The sequence below is a fragment of the Suncus etruscus genome, chromosome 3 (genome assembly GCF_024139225.1).
Source record: "Suncus etruscus isolate mSunEtr1 chromosome 3, mSunEtr1.pri.cur, whole genome shotgun sequence".
Lineage (NCBI taxonomy): Eukaryota > Metazoa > Chordata > Mammalia > Eulipotyphla > Soricidae > Suncus > Suncus etruscus.
Window position 1 is genome coordinate 91,946,581 of NC_064850.1, and position 18,081 is coordinate 91,964,661.

General features: G+C 54.4%; 1 protein-coding gene across 2 annotated transcripts; it reads right to left on the bottom strand.

Annotated features, from left to right (window-relative positions):
* Positions 1-821: 821 nt before the first annotated feature.
* EGR3 (early growth response 3) lies at positions 822-3,892 on the bottom strand. Of its 2 annotated transcripts, none has more exons than XM_049769474.1 (2): positions 3,636-3,892; positions 822-2,210 (listed from the first exon to the last, which is right to left on the bottom strand). In XM_049769474.1, the coding sequence occupies exons 1-2, from the start codon at positions 3,787-3,789 to the stop codon at positions 1,201-1,203; spliced, it is 1,164 nt and encodes a 387-aa protein (XP_049625431.1). In that variant the 5' UTR covers positions 3,790-3,892; the 3' UTR covers positions 822-1,200. The 2 variants fall into 2 exon arrangements, with proteins under 2 accessions (XP_049625431.1, XP_049625432.1); XM_049769475.1 differs by lacking the exon at positions 3,636-3,892 and adding an exon at positions 3,039-3,090.
* Between the last annotated feature and the right edge of the window lie 14,189 nt (positions 3,893-18,081).

The following is an 18,081-nucleotide window of genomic DNA, read 5'->3' on the forward strand; positions in this document are numbered from 1 at the left end:
CTGTGTAAATATACACAGACATCTCTACACGTATGTGCACACACCATATGCATCTGGGTCCCACCTGTTGTGTTGGTAAGACAAAGGGCAAAATCGGAGCTGCTTTACCTTCAATGATTGGGATGAGGGAGAAATGGGTATGTGAGAGAAACAAACAGATGGTGAAACCGGGTGGCTGGTTGAGGCCTGCCTTTCTGGAAACGTTTGGAAAGCGATGGGGATGGCTTAGAGGAAAGAAGAGGGCAGAGGGCAGATTGGGAACATCGATCTTTGAAACGTGGAGCTGAGGAAATACGTTTTTAAAAAGGCAGGTTCAGCAATGGCTGCTCCTTCTCCCCGCAGATCAAACTGCCCTGAGGCCTAAGAGGGAAGCACTCGGAAAAGGAGGGGTTGTGAGGGGCCCAAACCCAAAGCGGCCGAAGCAGCACCGCAGCGGCGGCATCCGAGGCATTTCTGTAAGAAACATGATTTCCGAGCAGATGGAAGACCATCTCGTCGGCCACGTGCGGGCCCCCAGCCTGGGACGTGCCCTAGCGTCTTGGGGTCCGATGTGGGGAAGAGTCGGGGTGGACACAGCCCACTTCAGCTCAACAGTCTCAAGCACACGCAGCGCGCGTACACACATACACGCGCACACACACACACACACTCGCACATACACACAGACTCACACGAGCACGCACACTCGCGCGCATCTCCGCACGCAGGCGCGCGTGCGTGCGGCGGGCAGCAAGCTTTGCGCTTTGGTGCGCTCTGCACCCCTCCCCCTCTCGGGTCTTCGAAGGGGAACCGAGGGAGATGTTGGGGGGGGGGGGCGTGAGGTGCTTGGGTCGGCGAGGTTTGGAGGCCCCCCCACCTCCCGCCTTCAGTATCCCCGCAGGTCCTTGGCGCGGCCCAGCGGCCCCTGGATCAAGGCGATCCGAACTGAACAAAGCAGGCTAGACGCCACCTTTCCGCCCCCACGCTAGGCTAGGGAGGTGCGGGCAGCAAAGAGAAGGCGCCTCGTGCCCTGCCCCTGACAGCCGGCCGGCATGAAAGGGTGGAAACGGGTCACATCGAAAGGGAACAAGGGACCTTACGTCCATGGAGAGGCCAGGGCGCTGCCTCTGCGCCTCGGTGACTGGCTTTCCCGCTGCTTTCAGACGAGCAGCCACGAGACACTGGAGGGGAAAAGAGGAGACCTGGGGGGGCCCCCGAGCCTCATGCGCAGGTGGTGACCACGGGGGCCAGCGACACGGGGGGCGCTGAGGACGCAGAGGGCGCACCCCCCTTCTCCGCCTTCTTCTCCTTTTGCTTGAGGTGAATTTTGGCGTGGCGCTTACGCTCATCGCTGCGCGCAAACTTGCGCCCGCAGAACTCACAGGCAAAAGGCTTCTCTCCGGTGTGCGTGCGGATGTGAGTGGTTAGGTGGTCGCTGCGGCTGAAGCTCCGCATGCAGATCCGGCACTGGAAGGGCTTGTGGCCGGTGTGGATGCGCAGGTGTCGGGTCAACTCGTCCGAGCGGCTGAAACGGCGGTCGCAGCCCTCGGCGGGGCAGGCGTGGGGCCGCTCGTGGAGCGGGGTCTTGCTGGGCCGGTTGGGGTATTTGCGGGGTCGGATGGGCTTGAGCGTGAGCGGCGGCTGAGGCAGGCTCCCAAAGCCCGGGTGGATCTGCTTGTCTTTGAAGGCCTTGATGGTCTCCAGAGGTGTAATCGGGGGCGGGTTGACCCGGATGGGGTCCATACCCTGGAAGGGCTTGTGCTCCGGAATCGAGCCCATGTCGTTGGGGTGGTGGTAGAGGTTGTAGTCAGGAATCATGGGGAAAAGGTTGCTGTCCAAGGCCGGCTTGGCCGATTGGTAATCCTGGGGAGAATAGGCAAGGCCTGGGTTGCTCTGTGGGTCGTGGAAGGACACAGGCTCCGAGTAGAGATCGCTGCAGTTAGAGTACGGGGGCAGTGCTGGGTACATGGCCTCCACTTCGCTCTGGGGAGGCTGCACCATGCTGGCCGTGGAGGTCTGCGTGCTGAGTGCCCCTGAGGCCGGGGGCACCCCCAAGATGCCGGCGCTCATGAGGCTAATGATGTTGTCCTGGCACCAGTTGGAAGGAGAGTCGAAGGCAAACTTTCCCAAGTAGGTCACGGTCTTGTTGCCCGGGGCAGGCTGGAAGGAGCCCGAGTAGGAGAGTTCGGGGTTGGGCTTCTCGTTGGTCAGACCGATGTCCATCACATTCTCTGCGGAGAGCGAGGGAGAGAGGGGAGGGGTGAGTGAAGCCGACCGGGCTCTGGGGCTCCGCAGCCGGGCGCCCAGGTCCTGGCCCAGGTGTGGAAGGTGCGGCCAGCCGGGTGGAGTGCGCCCGCGCATGGAGTAAGAGGTAAGCTAAGCTGCGCCCGGCGCAAAGCGGGCGGTGCCGAGCTCCCCTCCCGGGCGCAACCTGGATACAGCAAAAATACTACGGATCGGGGTGTGGAGTGGCTGCTGCACACACACACACACCGCACACACACTCACGTATCGCACACACACGCGCGCGCCTGAGAAGCATTGTTGTTCTTACCGAGGTGGGGCGGGCAGGTAGCAGCAGCTACAGGTAGTTTCAGACCCAGAGCGCGCTGGGCTCTCGCTCCCTAACGCACCCAAACTCGGCCTCTGCCCCAGCCCTAGCCGCGCCGGGACTCGCTCCTCTCCAGCTCGGACCAAGCCCCCCCACGAGCACCGCGCCCGCCCGGGTCGCTGACCCGGTCCGACGCTTTGTCCTCCGCGCAACTGAGGGCTACGGCGCGCAAAGGGGGTCTCTCACCCGCCGGCCTCCCCAAGCTCCAGCCAGCCTCCTTCGGGCCTGAAGGGGCTTTCTGCTCCAGCTCTCGGGGAAAGCCGAGCTCCAGCTTAGGGGTGGGGGTAGTGTGCAGGGCGCGGAGAACCGGCGCCTCCATCCAAGCCAAGCACCTCGGGGCCAAGGAATCTACCCCGCGACAGCAACCCCTCAGCGGGAGGACCCCCCTCTCCCCGCGACCCCCCACCACGACTGTGCTGAAACGCCCTGAAAGGTAGCGTCGCAGTACCTCTCCCACCGCGGGGACTCCACGCTGCACATGGCTCCATCCCGGGTGGGAGGCTGAGGGAGTAAGGGGGAGAGCTCTGCTGAAAGGGACGCTGGGCTGCTCCTGGGAAAGGGGGCGACAGCACCACGCCTTGCGCAGCCCCTTGGAGACCGCTTGCTTCCCTGGAGTGGAGAACCCCAGTGCCAGCTAGCACCTACCTCCCTCCGGTCGGCGGCTGCCCCCACCCGGGAGAACCGAAGCCTCGACTGTGGCGTCGCCACCGGAGCCTTCCCGATGGGGAGGGCGGGAGGAGTGGGTGGGAAAAAGCAACTCGCCCCCCGGAAAATGCTAAGCACCCCCGTCTTCTCCCTCCACCTCTCCTCCCTCCTCCCTCCCTCTATCCTTCCATCTATCTATCCATCCACCACCAATCCATCCACCCTTCCACCCATCCATCCATCCCTCTTTCCGTCCATCTTTCCTTCCTTCCATCCATCCATCCATCCATCCATCCATCCATCCATCCATCCATCCATCCATCCTTCCATCCATCGCTAGCTCCTTCCCTTTCTCCCTTCCCTTTCCTTCCCTTCCTCGCCGCCTCGCTGCCTCCCTTACCTGTAGCCATCTGATTGTAATGGGCTACCGAGTCGCTGCTGCCGGAGAAGAGGTTGAGTGCGCTGGGGATCTCCTCTGGGTACAGATTGTCAGGCAGTTGGTTTAGCAAACTGCTCATGGTCACTGGCAGCTTCTCGGCGAGTTTGCCGGTCATAGCACTCGCGAGCTGCCGCCGCCGTCGCCACCGCCGCCGCCGCCGCCGCGGCTCGCTCCTAACGCAGCTTCCAGGCAAGCGGCATCCGAGAGGCGATCGGCGATGTAGGGGAGAAGCATGCGAGAAGGAAAGTTCGGGGGGAGGGGGGAGGGAAGCGGGGAAGGGCTGGGCCAGGGGAGGGGATCTTCTCTTTTTTTTGGGGGGGGGGTAGGTAGGTGGGAGAGAGGGCCAAGGCGGGGTGTAATCCTCGGGTGCCTCCGAAGTGCCCCTGGAGGCTGGGTCGTGGGGGTGGGGTGGTGGTGGCGTGTATGGGGTGGGGGCTGGGCCGGGGGTCTCAGCCCGGAGGGGGTCAGAAGCGGCCTCAGTATTGATCGCACAAACTGACGCGCGCCCGCGGACCCCCCGCCCCCCGATCCGCCGCCACTGCCACCGCCGCCACCGCCGCCGCTGCCGCCGCCGCCTCTGCCGCTGCCGCTGCCGCCGCCGCCGCTACCACCACCAACCACCACCAGCCAGCCCCGCGGCTTCCTAGCAAGCTAGCTCACTGCTGCCCAAAAGCTCCCAGCCGGGGAACTCCACCAGCCTATTTATCCGAGCCCCGGGAAAGCTCCGTGACGTAGCTGCCCATATATGGACAGACAAAGCCCAGCCGAAGGGGCGCGACGTCACAATGGAAGCTCCTCACAATGGAACATTAGAAAGCAGGAAGCGGGCCGCAGCCAACGTGCGGCGCCCGCATCGCTCGCCGATCTTGAAAAAGAGAAAAAGGGGAACTAGAAGAAAGAAGAAGTCGAGAGGCGAAAGTGGAAAGGCGACCGGGGAGACCGGACGCCGCCGAGCGCCCCGCGCGCGTAAAGAGCGCAGGGCTGAGCAGCAGCGGCTGCCTTTGCTTTGGGGATTTCAAGACTGCGCGGGGAAAACAAGCGCAGTTTTGTCCAGCCGGGGAGCCCCGGGACGGTGCGGTGTGCCAGTGAGCCCCAACACATCGCCTGCAATCCGAAAGTGAAGGGAACGCACCAGGGATGGCCTTTTGCAGCTTGGGTAACTTCTGGGGGAACCCGCGAGGCGCGCGCTCCGCCCAGCTCCAGGGCTGCTCCCTGTCCCGGACTCTCAGCCTGGAGCTGGGACGGAGCAGGTGTGGCCATTTGATGCTCCCAAGATGTCAGGGGATCGCGACCCAGTATTCCAAGAACTTTTGTACTTTTCACAATCTAATTCGCCGCCCACGGCCCCCCCCCCCCGGGGCCCCTGACCCTGAGCTGACTCCAAGGTGAGAGGCACGCGAGAAGAGAAAATAGGGCACATTGTGGGGTCAAAGCCGAGCTTTTTTTGGTGATGAAGAGGAAGCGACGGCATGAAGTGGAGAGAAGAGATAAACACTTGCACCGAGTCCCCAATACATTCCTTAACTGTTCCAAAGCTCACCCCCATACCCCTCACTTGGACACGGGATGACAGGAGGCCCCAGCAGACCCAGGTGTAGATTCAGGTTTGTCTATTGCTTCCTGCCAAGAACCCGAAGAACTCAGTCTCTGAGCCTCCTGCACTTCGCAACCCACTTCTCCGTCCCTCTTTCAGCCACCGGTGCTATGCAGCCTTGCACCGGTGTTCGGACCTTTTCTAGACCCGCACAGATAGAGCCCTAGGGCGGCCGAGGCGCTACCCGAGGCCTGGTCCCCAGCGCGCGCGCGACCGGGACGCGGCAGTGGGGAAGGAGAGGAAGGAGCGTGGGAGGGCGACCCGGAATCACACCGGCTCGGCGTGGGAGGATTCCCTCCTCGGTGGCCCCGTAGGCTCGGTGAATCCCCGCGGCCGCCGCTGGGGAGTCGGTGATGGGGGAACTTGCACGGGGGTGGTGGTGGGCGTGTTGACAGGGAGAGAGGATCCCCGGGCCTCGCTTCGTGGGAGAGCCACGCGGGCCAGGGACGCGTGGGAGGAACTCCCGAGCGGCACGTCGCGGCGGGGGTGGATGACAGCCTCGCTCTGCTCTCCTCCCCTTCCCTTGGTGTGGTGGAGAGCCAGGGGGTGAGAAGACCGGCCTCCCCCGCCCCAACCTCTCGGGTTCCTCCGCAAAGAGGGTTTTCCCGCCGCCTGCAGGCAACATCCCTCTTTCCCCCGCGCCTGCTCGCGCCAGGCTCCCCGCACCGATCCCCGGGGAGGCGCTACCTCCGGGAACTCTCCTCCGCCCGCGCGGCGCGGGGAGCCACTGCGCTCTTTGCAAAGCGGTTCCCCGCTCCGGCCGGAATCAGGGCATGCAGCGCCTGCCGCCCCCGGCTGCCTCCCTAGGGGGGCGAGCAGCCGGCCCCGGGGCGTGGGCGGCCGTGTGAGCCCGGCCGGGTGCGGGAGGGGCCCGGCGGCTGCAGGGAAGGAGGGTCGCGGGGCGGCGGGCCAAGCCGGGAAGCGCCATACAAGGAGCGGATCCGGTGACGCGCCGGCCGCGCCCCTTCTCAGGCTCGATTTGGCTGCAAATTCCGGTCCACGGATTTGCATACTTTGGCAGCCAGTGGAAAAAGGAAAGAAGAACGGAACCCGCAGCCTTTAAAGGAACCGCACAGACGGTCGCGTCACCTAGAGGCGGTCTGGTCTGGAGGGGGGCGTGAAAAATTAGCCAGCGGGCTCCGGGCGGCCTCTGGCCGCTGGAGCCTGGCAGCAGCGAGCGATCCGTGACTCCCCGAATGCTTCGGCCGCTGCAGCCCCAAACCTGACTCCGCTGCGGTGCTGACTGCTGCGGGAGCATCTGGAGAAGAAGGCCCGTGGACGGGGGCTCCGCGGTTCCGCCGGGCTGGGAGATGCGCAAGGGCTGCAGCCCAGGGCGAGCAGCGGACCCGGGACTGACTGCAGTGCCCAGGTCTCTCCACCGGAGGCACGGTTCAGTCCACTCGCCGCTGTCCGGAGGGAGCCAGAGACCTCCAAATGCTCAGTTGCTCAACTGCAGGAGGACCCTGTCCTCAGCACCCCTCCCACCTGTTGGGATCTGTCCCCAGAAGAAGGGCGGGAGGAGGGGGAGGAACCACAACTCCCGCTCCATTCAGATCAGAGTATCACATTCGGAAAGCGGAGGCTGGGGGGAGCATTTAGGATTCTGGGAAACTTCAGGGCCCCAGAGACGAATCGCTTTAGACCCCCCCAGGTCTTTCAGGCTAGCTGGACCAGTTGCAATCTCAGCAGGAGAGTGAGCGAATGGCAGGGATTGGGATCCGCTTACATGATGGGGAGACAGGAGAGGACCTCTTCCTCTTCCTTCCCAATTTTTTTTCTTCTGGTATAAAATAGGAGCTTTGGTTTTTTTCTGAATAAATGACCATTAAAATAAATGAATGGATGCCCATCAAGGGGGATCAGAGAGATAGTACAGTGGGTAAGGCTCTTACAACAACAACTGACTTTAGTTCAATCCCTGCCACCACCAAGTGTGGTGGAAATCCCGGAAATTTCACCTCTTCCCAAAACCCAAAAGAAAAAAGAAAAAAAAAAAAGCTTCAACATGACTTAGACTTATTTTGTAATTTCTTAGCCTCAGTTTTCTTGTCACTAAATTGAGATACTTATTAGCTCCTACTGCTTAGGAAGAATCTACATGGATATTTATGCTGGAAGCACTCAAGAATAGCAATTGTTCAACTACTGGTATATTCTCCCTCACCCACTCACATGTCAGAAAATCCTTTCTCTGTGTCCTGGCAAGGAGTCTAGGTACACTAAGATGTAAGTTTCTCTGAAACAGTGTAGCTTTAGATAGGAAGAAGTCATGTTTAGTATTTGGGGTGGGAGGAGAAGGAAAATCTCACCTGTGTGCCTGGTGCCTGCTGGGAACAGTGCCAGTATAGACATGATTAAGGGGTGTCCTTACTCTGCAGGGTCCCAGAAGTGGGGGGCCCCTCAGTCACTTGTGGGGACAGAGCAGGATACAACAAAGATCCTGAGTTATACTGGTTTGCTCTGGGACACCCTTCTGGGTTCTCTTTTGGAGGATGGCTGTGAATTCCAGATGGGGAGAGGAATTCTGGGGTTATTCCCTCCCTCTTCCACACTGTAAGGAAGCTACTGGGAAGCCTGTCTCAGCGAGCACAGACCCTACCAGCCTGGCTCCTGCTTAGAGGCCAGCACAGACCCCTGGCCCATGTCACCTGGATGGAGCTGGCAGTGGATAGCCAGGCCTCTGTGCCAACAAGAGCTCTACCAGCTTTGGAACTACAGATGGGGGATAGGTATTGTTGGAGTAGAATTGGTCTAAAGTGACTCAAGTTTGGCTGCCAAAGGTAAATGGAAAGGGTTCTTCTTCCCTCCTTTCTTTTCCTTTCTCCCTCCTAAGCAGAGCTGAGGGTAATGGTTTTGGTTTTATTGGTGGGTTCAGTTAAGATGGTCCAGGGCCTAATTACCTGAACTCCAAACCCTAGACATGCTGAGAAGTGTAAGTAGGCACTGATTCAGGGCTGGTGTCCTCACCCTGGAGATGGGGAAAGGCAGGCCCAGCCTCTCTGCAGCCTGGCTAAGGCCTCCCAGCCTGGACTGCTCTTACCTTTTAAAGTTTAGAGAACTGAAGGTGGGGTCAGGAGACGGTTTAAAAGGTTTGGGATTCCATATGTGCATGTGGAATGCACTGGTCTCCCAACCCTGACACTAGGTATAGCTAAACTAACCAAGACCTGAAAAAAGGGCAAGGTTGTTGCTATCTTCCACTTTAGTTCTGACCTCTGACTTTAACTTCTAGTCTGTCTCTTCTCCTAAAGATAGTCCTCAACATTTTCCTTTTTTAATAAAGGAAAAAGGAGGGACTAGAACGATAGTACAGCAGGCAGGGCACAGAGCCAGGAGTAAGCCTTGAGCAGGGCGAGGTGTGTATGGACAGTGACAGTAGCAAGAGAAGTAGTTCATGGACTTGAAAATGAATGAGCTGAGATTTGAACTTAGTGACATGTGTAGAAATTGAAGTCTGCAGCAGGAGAAAGGGTAGTTGAAAGTTGCTTCTACCAGCACCTGGTGCCAACATGGGCACAGCACCCTGTGCCAAGGAAGGAGAGTCTGAGGTCCTCAGGAGGTGCAGTGAGCAGCAAATATCCCCCAGGAGTCTGAGCAGACAGAGGGGCTCTAGACTCAGGTTCCTCCAGAACAGCTCATGTTTCCATTTTATTTATTTTTATTTTATCTTATTTGCTTTTTTGGACACATCTGATTGTGCTCAGGGTTTATTCCTGGGCCCGAGCTCAGGGATCATTCCTGATGGTGCTCAGGACCAATGGGGTGCCAGGAATCAAACTGGGGTTGGCAGCATGCAAGGCAAGCACCATATCTGCTGTACTATCCCTCCAGCCCTAATTATTCTATTTTACTTAAATTTTTTCCCTTTGCCTCTGATTCCATTTTAAATAACTTTCTGTGTCTCAGCTTCACTAACTCAAAACTCTGTTAGACTGAGGTATTTTATTTTATTTTATTTTATTTTTGCTAAGGCTTCAAGCAATTTGTTTGAGGGTCTAGAGACCAAAAGAAGAGGGTGATTACAATGAAACATTTACTGGGGATGGTAGTGAATTCCAGTCTAGGCCTGCAGTGGGATTCTGAGACGGCAGATTATATGTGGAGTATTAGGAGCACTGAGATCTGCTGTGTCTCGTGTCTCTCCCTGTGACCTGGGCATTGGCAAACTTTCTCTGGCTCTTCCCATTCATCCATTTTCAAATGATTACATTCAGAAAGAGTTAAAAGAGCTATTTACTAGTGTCCCTCATCATGTTTGGGGTTCTTCACTAAAATTTATGTTGATTTTGTGGGCTGGAGCTTTAGTATAGTAAGTAGGACCTTTTTCTTTCATGCAGCCAACCTGGGTTCAATCCCCGGCATTCCAAGCAGAACCCTGGGTTTTTTAGGAGTAATTCTTAGGTGTAGATCTAATAGTAACCCCTGCACACCACTGGGTATGCTCTCCTAAGCCCTCTTATTTTGATTAAAAATGTTTATTTTGGGGCCTCTGGAGCAGTGCTCAGAAGGCCTGAGGGCCACCCCTGCTGAGATTCACAACTGGGTCAGAGGGTTCAATGTCTGTTGGTCCTGGAGGTTACCAGGGCCACACCTGATGGTGCTCCAGGGACTTCAAGGACATACCTGGTGGTACTAACGATGCTTTAAGAGCTATAAGTGGTGATGTGTGTATGTATTGGGGGGGTCATATGAGGCCCAGGATTGAACTCAGGGTCTCATGAATGCAAGGCATGTATCTTCATCCTTGAGTTATTTCTCCAGCTCCAAGTTTAGGCCTACTATGGAGAAAGAAGAACGATTTAGCAAGGGAAGGAAGACCTATAATGGGAACTTTGTGGTCATCATTCTGGGGCTCATGAAGGGTGAGAGGGGTCATGTGTTCAGAGACCTGTTGTCGCCCCTCGGGACCTCTGGGGACAGCCCCTCTCACTGGAAAGGATGGCTTTCTGCGGAAGGACTCTCAGGGGATGCGCCTTTTGGAAAGAGGAACTTTGTCATCTGAAATGAACCAGAAAGGTTGTGACTGTGTGAGGATACTGGGTAGATAGTTTGGGGGAGCTAAGAGCTGGGTAGTCTTCTCTTCCTTGGCCTTTGGGAAAACAGAGTATGGTGGTCTCTCATCAGGCCTTTCCCAACCAAAGACAAGCACTGATTAGGTGGGGAGATGGGCCAATTTTGAATTCTTTTTTTTGAGGGGGGGGCACACTGAGCTGTCCTTCAGGATTACACTTGGCTCTGCATTCAGGGATCACTTTTGTAGGGTATTGGGGATTGAACCCAGGTTGGTTGTGTGCAAGGCAAGAGCCTTAATCTTGTATTATCCCCTCCCCCCCCCACATTTTGAGTTCTTTACTGATCTATCCAGATAAAGATCTGGGCTCTGGAGTAAAGCATAGGTGACTGGGGCTCAGAACTTTAATTCCTCAGTGCTCCCTCAACCTCTTGCTTCAGATGGGTTGGGCAAGCTCCTGAGCTTCATCAGCTCAAGGACTCCTGGAAAAACAGCCTGGGGAAGGCAGGATGCTGTTCCCACCTCATCCACCACTCTGAGGGCAGGGCGACAGTCTTGGCCAGCAAGAATCCACGATGGAAGTTTGCCCATCAGCATGACTATGGCACAAACTGCCAGCCAGGGCGCGGGGCAGGTGGGGAAGGATCAGGCTGTGTTCTGTGCCACCTTTCAGCTCTTGCAGAACTGTTTGGCTAAGATCATCTAGAAAGTTGCTGGAAGACAGGGCTATGTGCCAGGCTTCCTGGCTCACTACCACTCAAGGGCCTGTAGGGCCTTCACAAGTTCATGTCCCTCATCCCACTCCAGTAATGGTTTTGGGGGGCATATTTACTAGAATTTCGTGGGTGGGAGGGAGGACAGTCTCCTAGACTGCATTAGCTCCTTTGTGGAGAACACAAGGCTGAGCAAGTTTCTGGTCTATCAGGCATTCACAGTATGGTGAGGTTTAAGGTGCTGGTGTGTATGACACCAGACTCTGAGAAGTGTCAAAGAGGCCAGGCAGGGGTGCTGAGGAAGAGTCTTGGCCAGGACCAGTGACCCCAAAAGCCGGGAGGGAGAAGATGGATGGGCGAGTGGGGAAATATTGTGCCAGGAGCTGTGGCTCCCCCTAATGTTCATTCTGTTTGCTTGATCATCCCTAAAACCAGACTCCTTCCCACTAGCATGTGTTGCTCAGCAGCTCAGGGACTGGCAGATTTGCTGTGTAATGAAGGAGGCTAAGAGCCATGGGGGCACCTCTCTGGGATGAGTGCAGGCAAGTTTGGGCTGGGTGGCCTCGATGCTCTGTCCCAAGCTGAATTCTAAGCAGGAAAGGGATGAACTGAGGTGAGAAGAATGGAGCTTGGAGTTCAAGGCAAGAGGATCTCAGGCTGGGGTGGGGGTGGGGGTGGGATTAATCAGCTCCAGTGGTAATAGCTCCGTTAATTGAGTGGTAATGATCCTTGGCATTTTTCATCTTCAAAGCCATGAACAAGCTGTAATTAATAGTCCCGCCACCCGGGGGCAGGGTGAAGGGTGGAGTCTTATGGAGAATCAAGGGAAACTGAGGCACTGGCTGGAGAAAGGGTGCTTAGGAGAGTAGAGGCTAAACTCAGAAGCACCTGGAATCTTTTAGGGGTTCCTGGGCCCCCCAGAGAGGCACAACCCTCTTCCCCAATCCTGGTGGGAGAAGTACTGGAGATGAAGCACAGGTCACCTATGGCATAGGGGTGGGCACCTGTGGCTCAGGTGGGTGATAGCCGGCCTGGCCAGTGATGCACTGGGATGCAAGATGTTGGGGTCCTTCACCCAGTGGCAGCAGCGTACTCAGCATGAGTCACTGTCGGTTCCCAAATGCCTCCCAGTTTCCTCATTGCAGTCTGGCTGCCCCAGCCTGGAGGGCGTTTTTCATTAGGGTGATTACCGGGCTCATTAGAGCCCTAAGTATCACCCAGGGGCCCAGGGCCAGCCTCCTCTGAACAGCAGCCTCTCTGAAGCCCCTCCCACCCCCTCAGCCTCTCCTGACCTCCACCCCACCAAGCAGATTTTTTTTCAAGAACCCAATATCCTGGAGAACTTTCTGCAAATCACCACTTAAGAAAGTCTCTGGATACTCCTAACTGCTCTCACAGTAGGCATGCCAGTCCTTGGGACCTTTTCAGGTTTATGTAATCCTTTGAGCAAACCTGCCTCCCACCTTCTTGCCCCAAACCTTCCAGGAACTCTAACTCTACCACTCCAGGGTCTGCTGGATGGTAACTGTGACTGTGATTATGATTGAAATGTGGTTTACAGCGAGTGTTAATGTTTATGCTTCTAGAGTTCCTGTCATTGCACCAAGCAACATCAAAATGCCAAAATTCCTCTTGTGCTTTCACCCCGGAATTTTCTTTTCTTTTCTTCCTTTATTTTTTATTTTTTTGATACCCTGGCTCTGGAGTACCCTCTAGCTAACTTATTGGATCTCCTTGAAGGGGCCAGAGAGACAGCTCAACATGCTTTGTATGTGGGAAGCCCTGGTTTGATCCCTGCACCACATGGTGTGTCAACCACCCTCAGTACTCAGCAGAGGGTGATCCCCCCAAATAACAAACATTTTGGGCCAGAGACGTGGTGTACAGGTTAAGGCACTGGTCTTTCATTAGGTTGGTGCAGTGGCAATGGTTGGAATCCTGCCACTGCAGAACCACCAGGGGTGGCCCCTGAGCACAGTGCCAGGCATGGTCCCTGAGTACTACCAGATGAACCTCTGTTCCCTAGCAATAAAAACCAATTGTGCAAAGGAAAGCTCTGTTAAAAACATGACATCCAGGGGCCGGAGCCGTGGCGCAGGGGGTAAGACATCTGCCTTGCCCGTGCTAGCCTAGGACGGTCAGCGGTTCAATCCCCTGGCGTCCCATATGGTCCCCCAAGTCAGGAGCGACTTCTGAGCGCATAGCCAGGAGTAACCCCTGAGCGTCACTGGGTGTGACTCAAAAAAAAAATGACATCCAGGGAAATCAGGTTTCTCAAGAGCTGGCCCCTTGGGAGCACCCCTCTCTCTGTCATGGGCTAAGGTGCACTTTCCCATCTGCAAGGAGGTGCCTGATAGAACTTTTTGACAATGCAATAGGGCAGAGTCATTTTCGGAGACCTCTGGGGTAAAGATGACAGCATGCTAAGGGAGACTGTGTCTTCGGGTACCCCAGCCCCAAATCTCAGAGATGAACTCCCCTCTGACACAGACCCTCTTTCTATGGGATGGGCAGGAGAATTTGTTTAGACCCCAAACGAAAGAAAAAGTTGAAGTAGTGGAAACTCGACCCCCCCACTTCCCTCCTGTGGTCACACTTCCGGCAGCCACCACAGGGTATTTTGGGTTCGAAAACAAAGCGTCAGATCTATTTGAGCAACTTTTTTTTTTTTTCCATGGGAGTAGGAGCCCAGGGGCCTGTGGCCACCCTGAGTTGGCCACGTCCCCAGGGAACTGACGTGTTTCCCTTCTCCAGTGAGGCCTGATTTAGAGATTCAGACGGGCCACTTTTAGCTTCTTCTCTGGTCTGGCAGCAGGGAATGGATGTGTCTGGGTGCCTTCTAAGTAGATTGCAGAGAAGACAACCCTGACTGTCCTCAACACTTGCTGCATGAGGCAACTGGAGTCTCTGTGTGTGTGTTTGTGTGTGTGTGTGTGTGTGTGTGTGTGTGTTTCGGTCCGGTGGTAGTGTGTGTCTGAATGGAGGCTGCAGGTCTGTGAATGTGCATGGAAAGACTGGGCAGAACAATGTGTGTACATGAAGCTCACACCTTGTCTAGAAAGAGCCAGGCAAAGTGGGACCCTGGAGTCCAATCACCATGTGACTTTGTGTGGGCTGGTGTATTTATACCACATGTGCAGGATGCAGAATAGAGATATGTGCAGTGTGTGTGTGTGTGTGTGTGTGTGTGTGTGTGTGTGTGTGTGTGTGAATGGGCAGAGGGAGGTGGAATGGCATGTAGTTTGAAGGCAGGTTGGCCATATGAGGTGTGAGTCCACATGTCCTTGGGATGAATGTTTTCCTATGAACCTTGCAACAAGTCCTCCCAGCCAATCACACACCCTCAAACCTTGTGGGTTATAGCTGCCCCTCCGTCATGTATGGTGTTCACCCTGTTTGACTGTGAACTTGCCACCCTTGCCCTGGGGCCTCTGTTCCTAGGCTCTCATGGTCTGGGTGTCCATGTCCTCTTAGGTTCCCTCTGCACACATAGGAAAGAGCTTCCCTTCAATTCAGCACACAGCAAGCCCATCCATGACAAGTGGCTGCCCTCCCAATCCTCCAACCCTCCTTAGGTACTCAGGAGAAAGCCCACAGTTTGCTGATAAGGATGGGTATGTATGCAAAGATGAAGGTGAGTGAGGGACTGAGGGTAACTGGATGCTTTCAGGAAACTTCTTTTTCCTAAGGGAAGGTTCCCTCAATCTGACATTCTTTTACAATTTAGGCCTATGAGTTTGATTTCTGGCTTTTGTAGCCAAATGCATGAGGGTCTTATTTGTTCATTTGACCCCCCTTCCAAGCAGTAGTCAGGGGCCCTGCAGGCTACTCCCTGTGATTCTTGGACAAATGGGCTAGTGGGTTAATGCATCCAAGGCAAGTAGTCTTGAGCATTGAGTTATCTCCCAGGCCCCCTTTCCTCAATTTTGAGAATGCTCCTTTTACCCTGTTTGTTGGTTTTACTTATTCCTCAGCCTAAGGTGATGATGATAGCTTTTTTTGTTTTTGTTTTTGTTTTTGGGTCACACCTGGCAGTATTCAGGAGTTACTCCTAGCTCTACACTCAGAAATCACTCCTGGCAGGCTCGGGGGACCATATGGGATGCCGGGATTCGAACCACCATCCTTCGGCATGCAAGGTGAACACCCTACCTCCATGCCATCTCTCTGGCCCCCATGATGATAGCTTTCTTGACCCTTTTTATTCCCTAAGTAACTATATAGACTTGAACAACATTTGTCTAGGAGTCAACTTCAGAAATAATCATCCCCAGCTATTTTAAAAATTTAAAGACAGAGGCCTGTAGAGAGTGGCTGACTTGTCCAGGTTACACAGCAGTAATGGAAATAACAGTGGACTATAGGTCAGAGCTCTCTCAGGCATCTTAAAACAGAAGTTGTGTTCTCTATAATTTCTTAAGTTTCTGAGCTCACTTCCATTCCTTGTTTGTTGAAATCATTTTTCTTTTATTCCCCAACTGTTCTGCCTTCAGCATGGCAGCTTGCATCTTGCCAAGGTGACACCCAGAGTCAAGGTCCTAATGTATGCAGTGCTTCTGATAGGCTTCCCCCTTCCTAAGCTCTTCTTCCTACCATCCAAACACAGGGTCCATGTCTTATCCTGGAAGCTGCCTCTTCAGCTCCCTTTACTCCAAACACCAAGGAGGCAGCAGGAGTCTTCCAAGAACTGGTTTCTCTTTGTGCTTATACTCTGGCATCAAAAAAGGAATGAGGGGGCTGGATTAATAGCACAGTGGGGAAGACACATGCCTTCACCTGGCCAACCTGGGTTCAAGTTTGGGCACCACATATAGTCAATGAAGCCCCACCGGGAGTTATGATCCCTGAGTATGGCCAGGTGTGGCCTCCAAACAAAATAAACAAACCAATAAAAAGAAGGGTCTTAGAAGTGGAAATGTGTGTGTGTGTGTGTGTGTGTGTTTGTGTGTGTATGACATACCTTGCATGTCTTCCAGCAGCTCCTAGGGATAGATGAGAAATTAATTAGCACCAAGATGAAAGGTGCTGAGGCATAGGTAATATTAGGAGAGCATAGGTAATATTAGGAGAGCCAGGAGGATGGGACAGGAGGCCCTCAGTCTCCATGGGGTGGGCAGCCCCTAGCCCCAGCACCACTCTTGCCAACCACCAGACACCAGGGGAGGCAGCAGAGGGAGCACTGGGAGTGAAAGGCCTTTGTGAGCTTAGGAAGACACTTGGTAGTTGCTAAGAAACTGGGCTCTCTTTTCTCCTCCCAAACCCTCGATGTTTTAAGATTAGGTAGGAGGTGTAGTATTGGGGTTGGGGGAATCCCTTGGCAGTTAGCCTTGTCCCTGGGACTCTGATGATTCCTTGATTTGGGAAAGGGGCTCTTTTCCATCCCCTTAAACCTAACTGAGAAGAACAGGTGAGGTGGAGGCAGGAAGGTGAGAGGAGCATCCATTGACTAAACAGTCTGTCTGGCACTGTGCTGCTGTGTCCCGTGCTATCTAATTTAATCAGTGCAACAGATCTTTAGGGGGTGTCAGGCACAGTTGAGTTGTCTGAGATCATAGGGCTATCAGGTGACAGAAATAAGTATAAAGGATTTCTTCTTATTCCATGGCAGAAAGTACTAACTCAGCATCAATACCCAAACTCTTCACTACCACCCTAACCACCGAGACCACCACCACCATCACCCCAACCACCACCATCACACCAACTACCAATATGATCACAAGCACCAACATTACCCCAGTCACCATGATAACCATGAGTACATCACCCCAACCATCACCATAACCATGAGTACATCACCCCAACCATCACCATAATCATGAGATATCACCTCTACCATCACTATAACACCATTACCTTCAAAACCACCATACCACCACCACCATCACCCCAACCACCATGACCACCAGCACCCAATGACCACCATAATCATAGGAACCATACATATCACCCCAACCACCAATAACCATGAGCATATCATCCCAACATTACCATAACCACCATCACCCCAACTACCCCCATAACTACCACTACCACCATCACTCCAACCACCATGATAACAATGAGTACATCACCCCAACCATCACCATAACCATGAGCACATACCCCAACCATCACAATAACCAGTCACCCCAACTACCACCATAACTACCATCACCCCAAACACTATGATAATCACGAGCACATCACCCCAACCATCCCTATAAACACCATCACCCCAAACACCACCATAACCACCAGTACCACCATCAACCCAACTACCACCATAACCATGAGCACATACCCCAACCATCACCATAACCACTGTCACCCCAACTACCACAATTATCATGAGTACTACCATCACCCAACAGCACCACCAGCAACATTATCACCCCAACTACCACCAAAACCAGAAGCACCAGCACCATCTCTCTAACCACCGCCATAATCACTAGCACTACCATTGCACCAACTACTACCATAACCACCAGCACAAACACTGCCACCATTACCACCACCACCACAATCACCACCCTCTCCTCAATGCCATCCCCAGGAAAGTCTTCTTATGGGATATTTCCTCCTTTTTCTTATCACTTCCTACCCCAAGATCAGCCATCACACAGGCTAAATTCAGAGCCAAGCTGAGGCAGAGAAATATTAAGGTGGAGAGTGGTGCAAAGGCCTTGAGTCAATCCTCTGGCCAAATCACTCTTGGGTTGACAGTATCTACAGCAGGGATGACTCCTTTTGGTGCTCAGAGGTTACTCCTGGCTCTGCACTCAGAAATCACTCCTGGCAAGCTTGGGGGACCATATGAGATACAGGGATCAAACTTGGGTCCGTTCCGGGTCTACTGCTTGCAAAGAAAACGCCTTACCACTGTGTTAGCACTCCAGCCCCTCTCTTTACATTCTTTCAGAACTTCCACGTTCAGTGTTAGGTCCACTCTGGTTTCTGAGTAACCAGAGTCAAACTAGAGCACTGTTTGCCTCTGAGCATAGGGAGTAGGTTCCTACCTTACTGGAATTTCTTTCCCCATCTCTAAAATGAGCATAACACCACCCACAACACAAGTTGTTTGACAACTGACTGGGAGACTAGGAG

Coding starts and splice junctions, on each gene's coding strand:
- EGR3 (XM_049769474.1), bottom strand. CDS start 3,789: ATGACCGGCAAACTCGCCGAGAAGCTGCCAGTGACCATGAGCAGTTTG. Junction 2,211..3,635: donor TTACAATCAGATGGCTACAG/GTAAGGGAGGCA, acceptor CGCTCTCCGCAG/AGAATGTGATGGACATCGGT.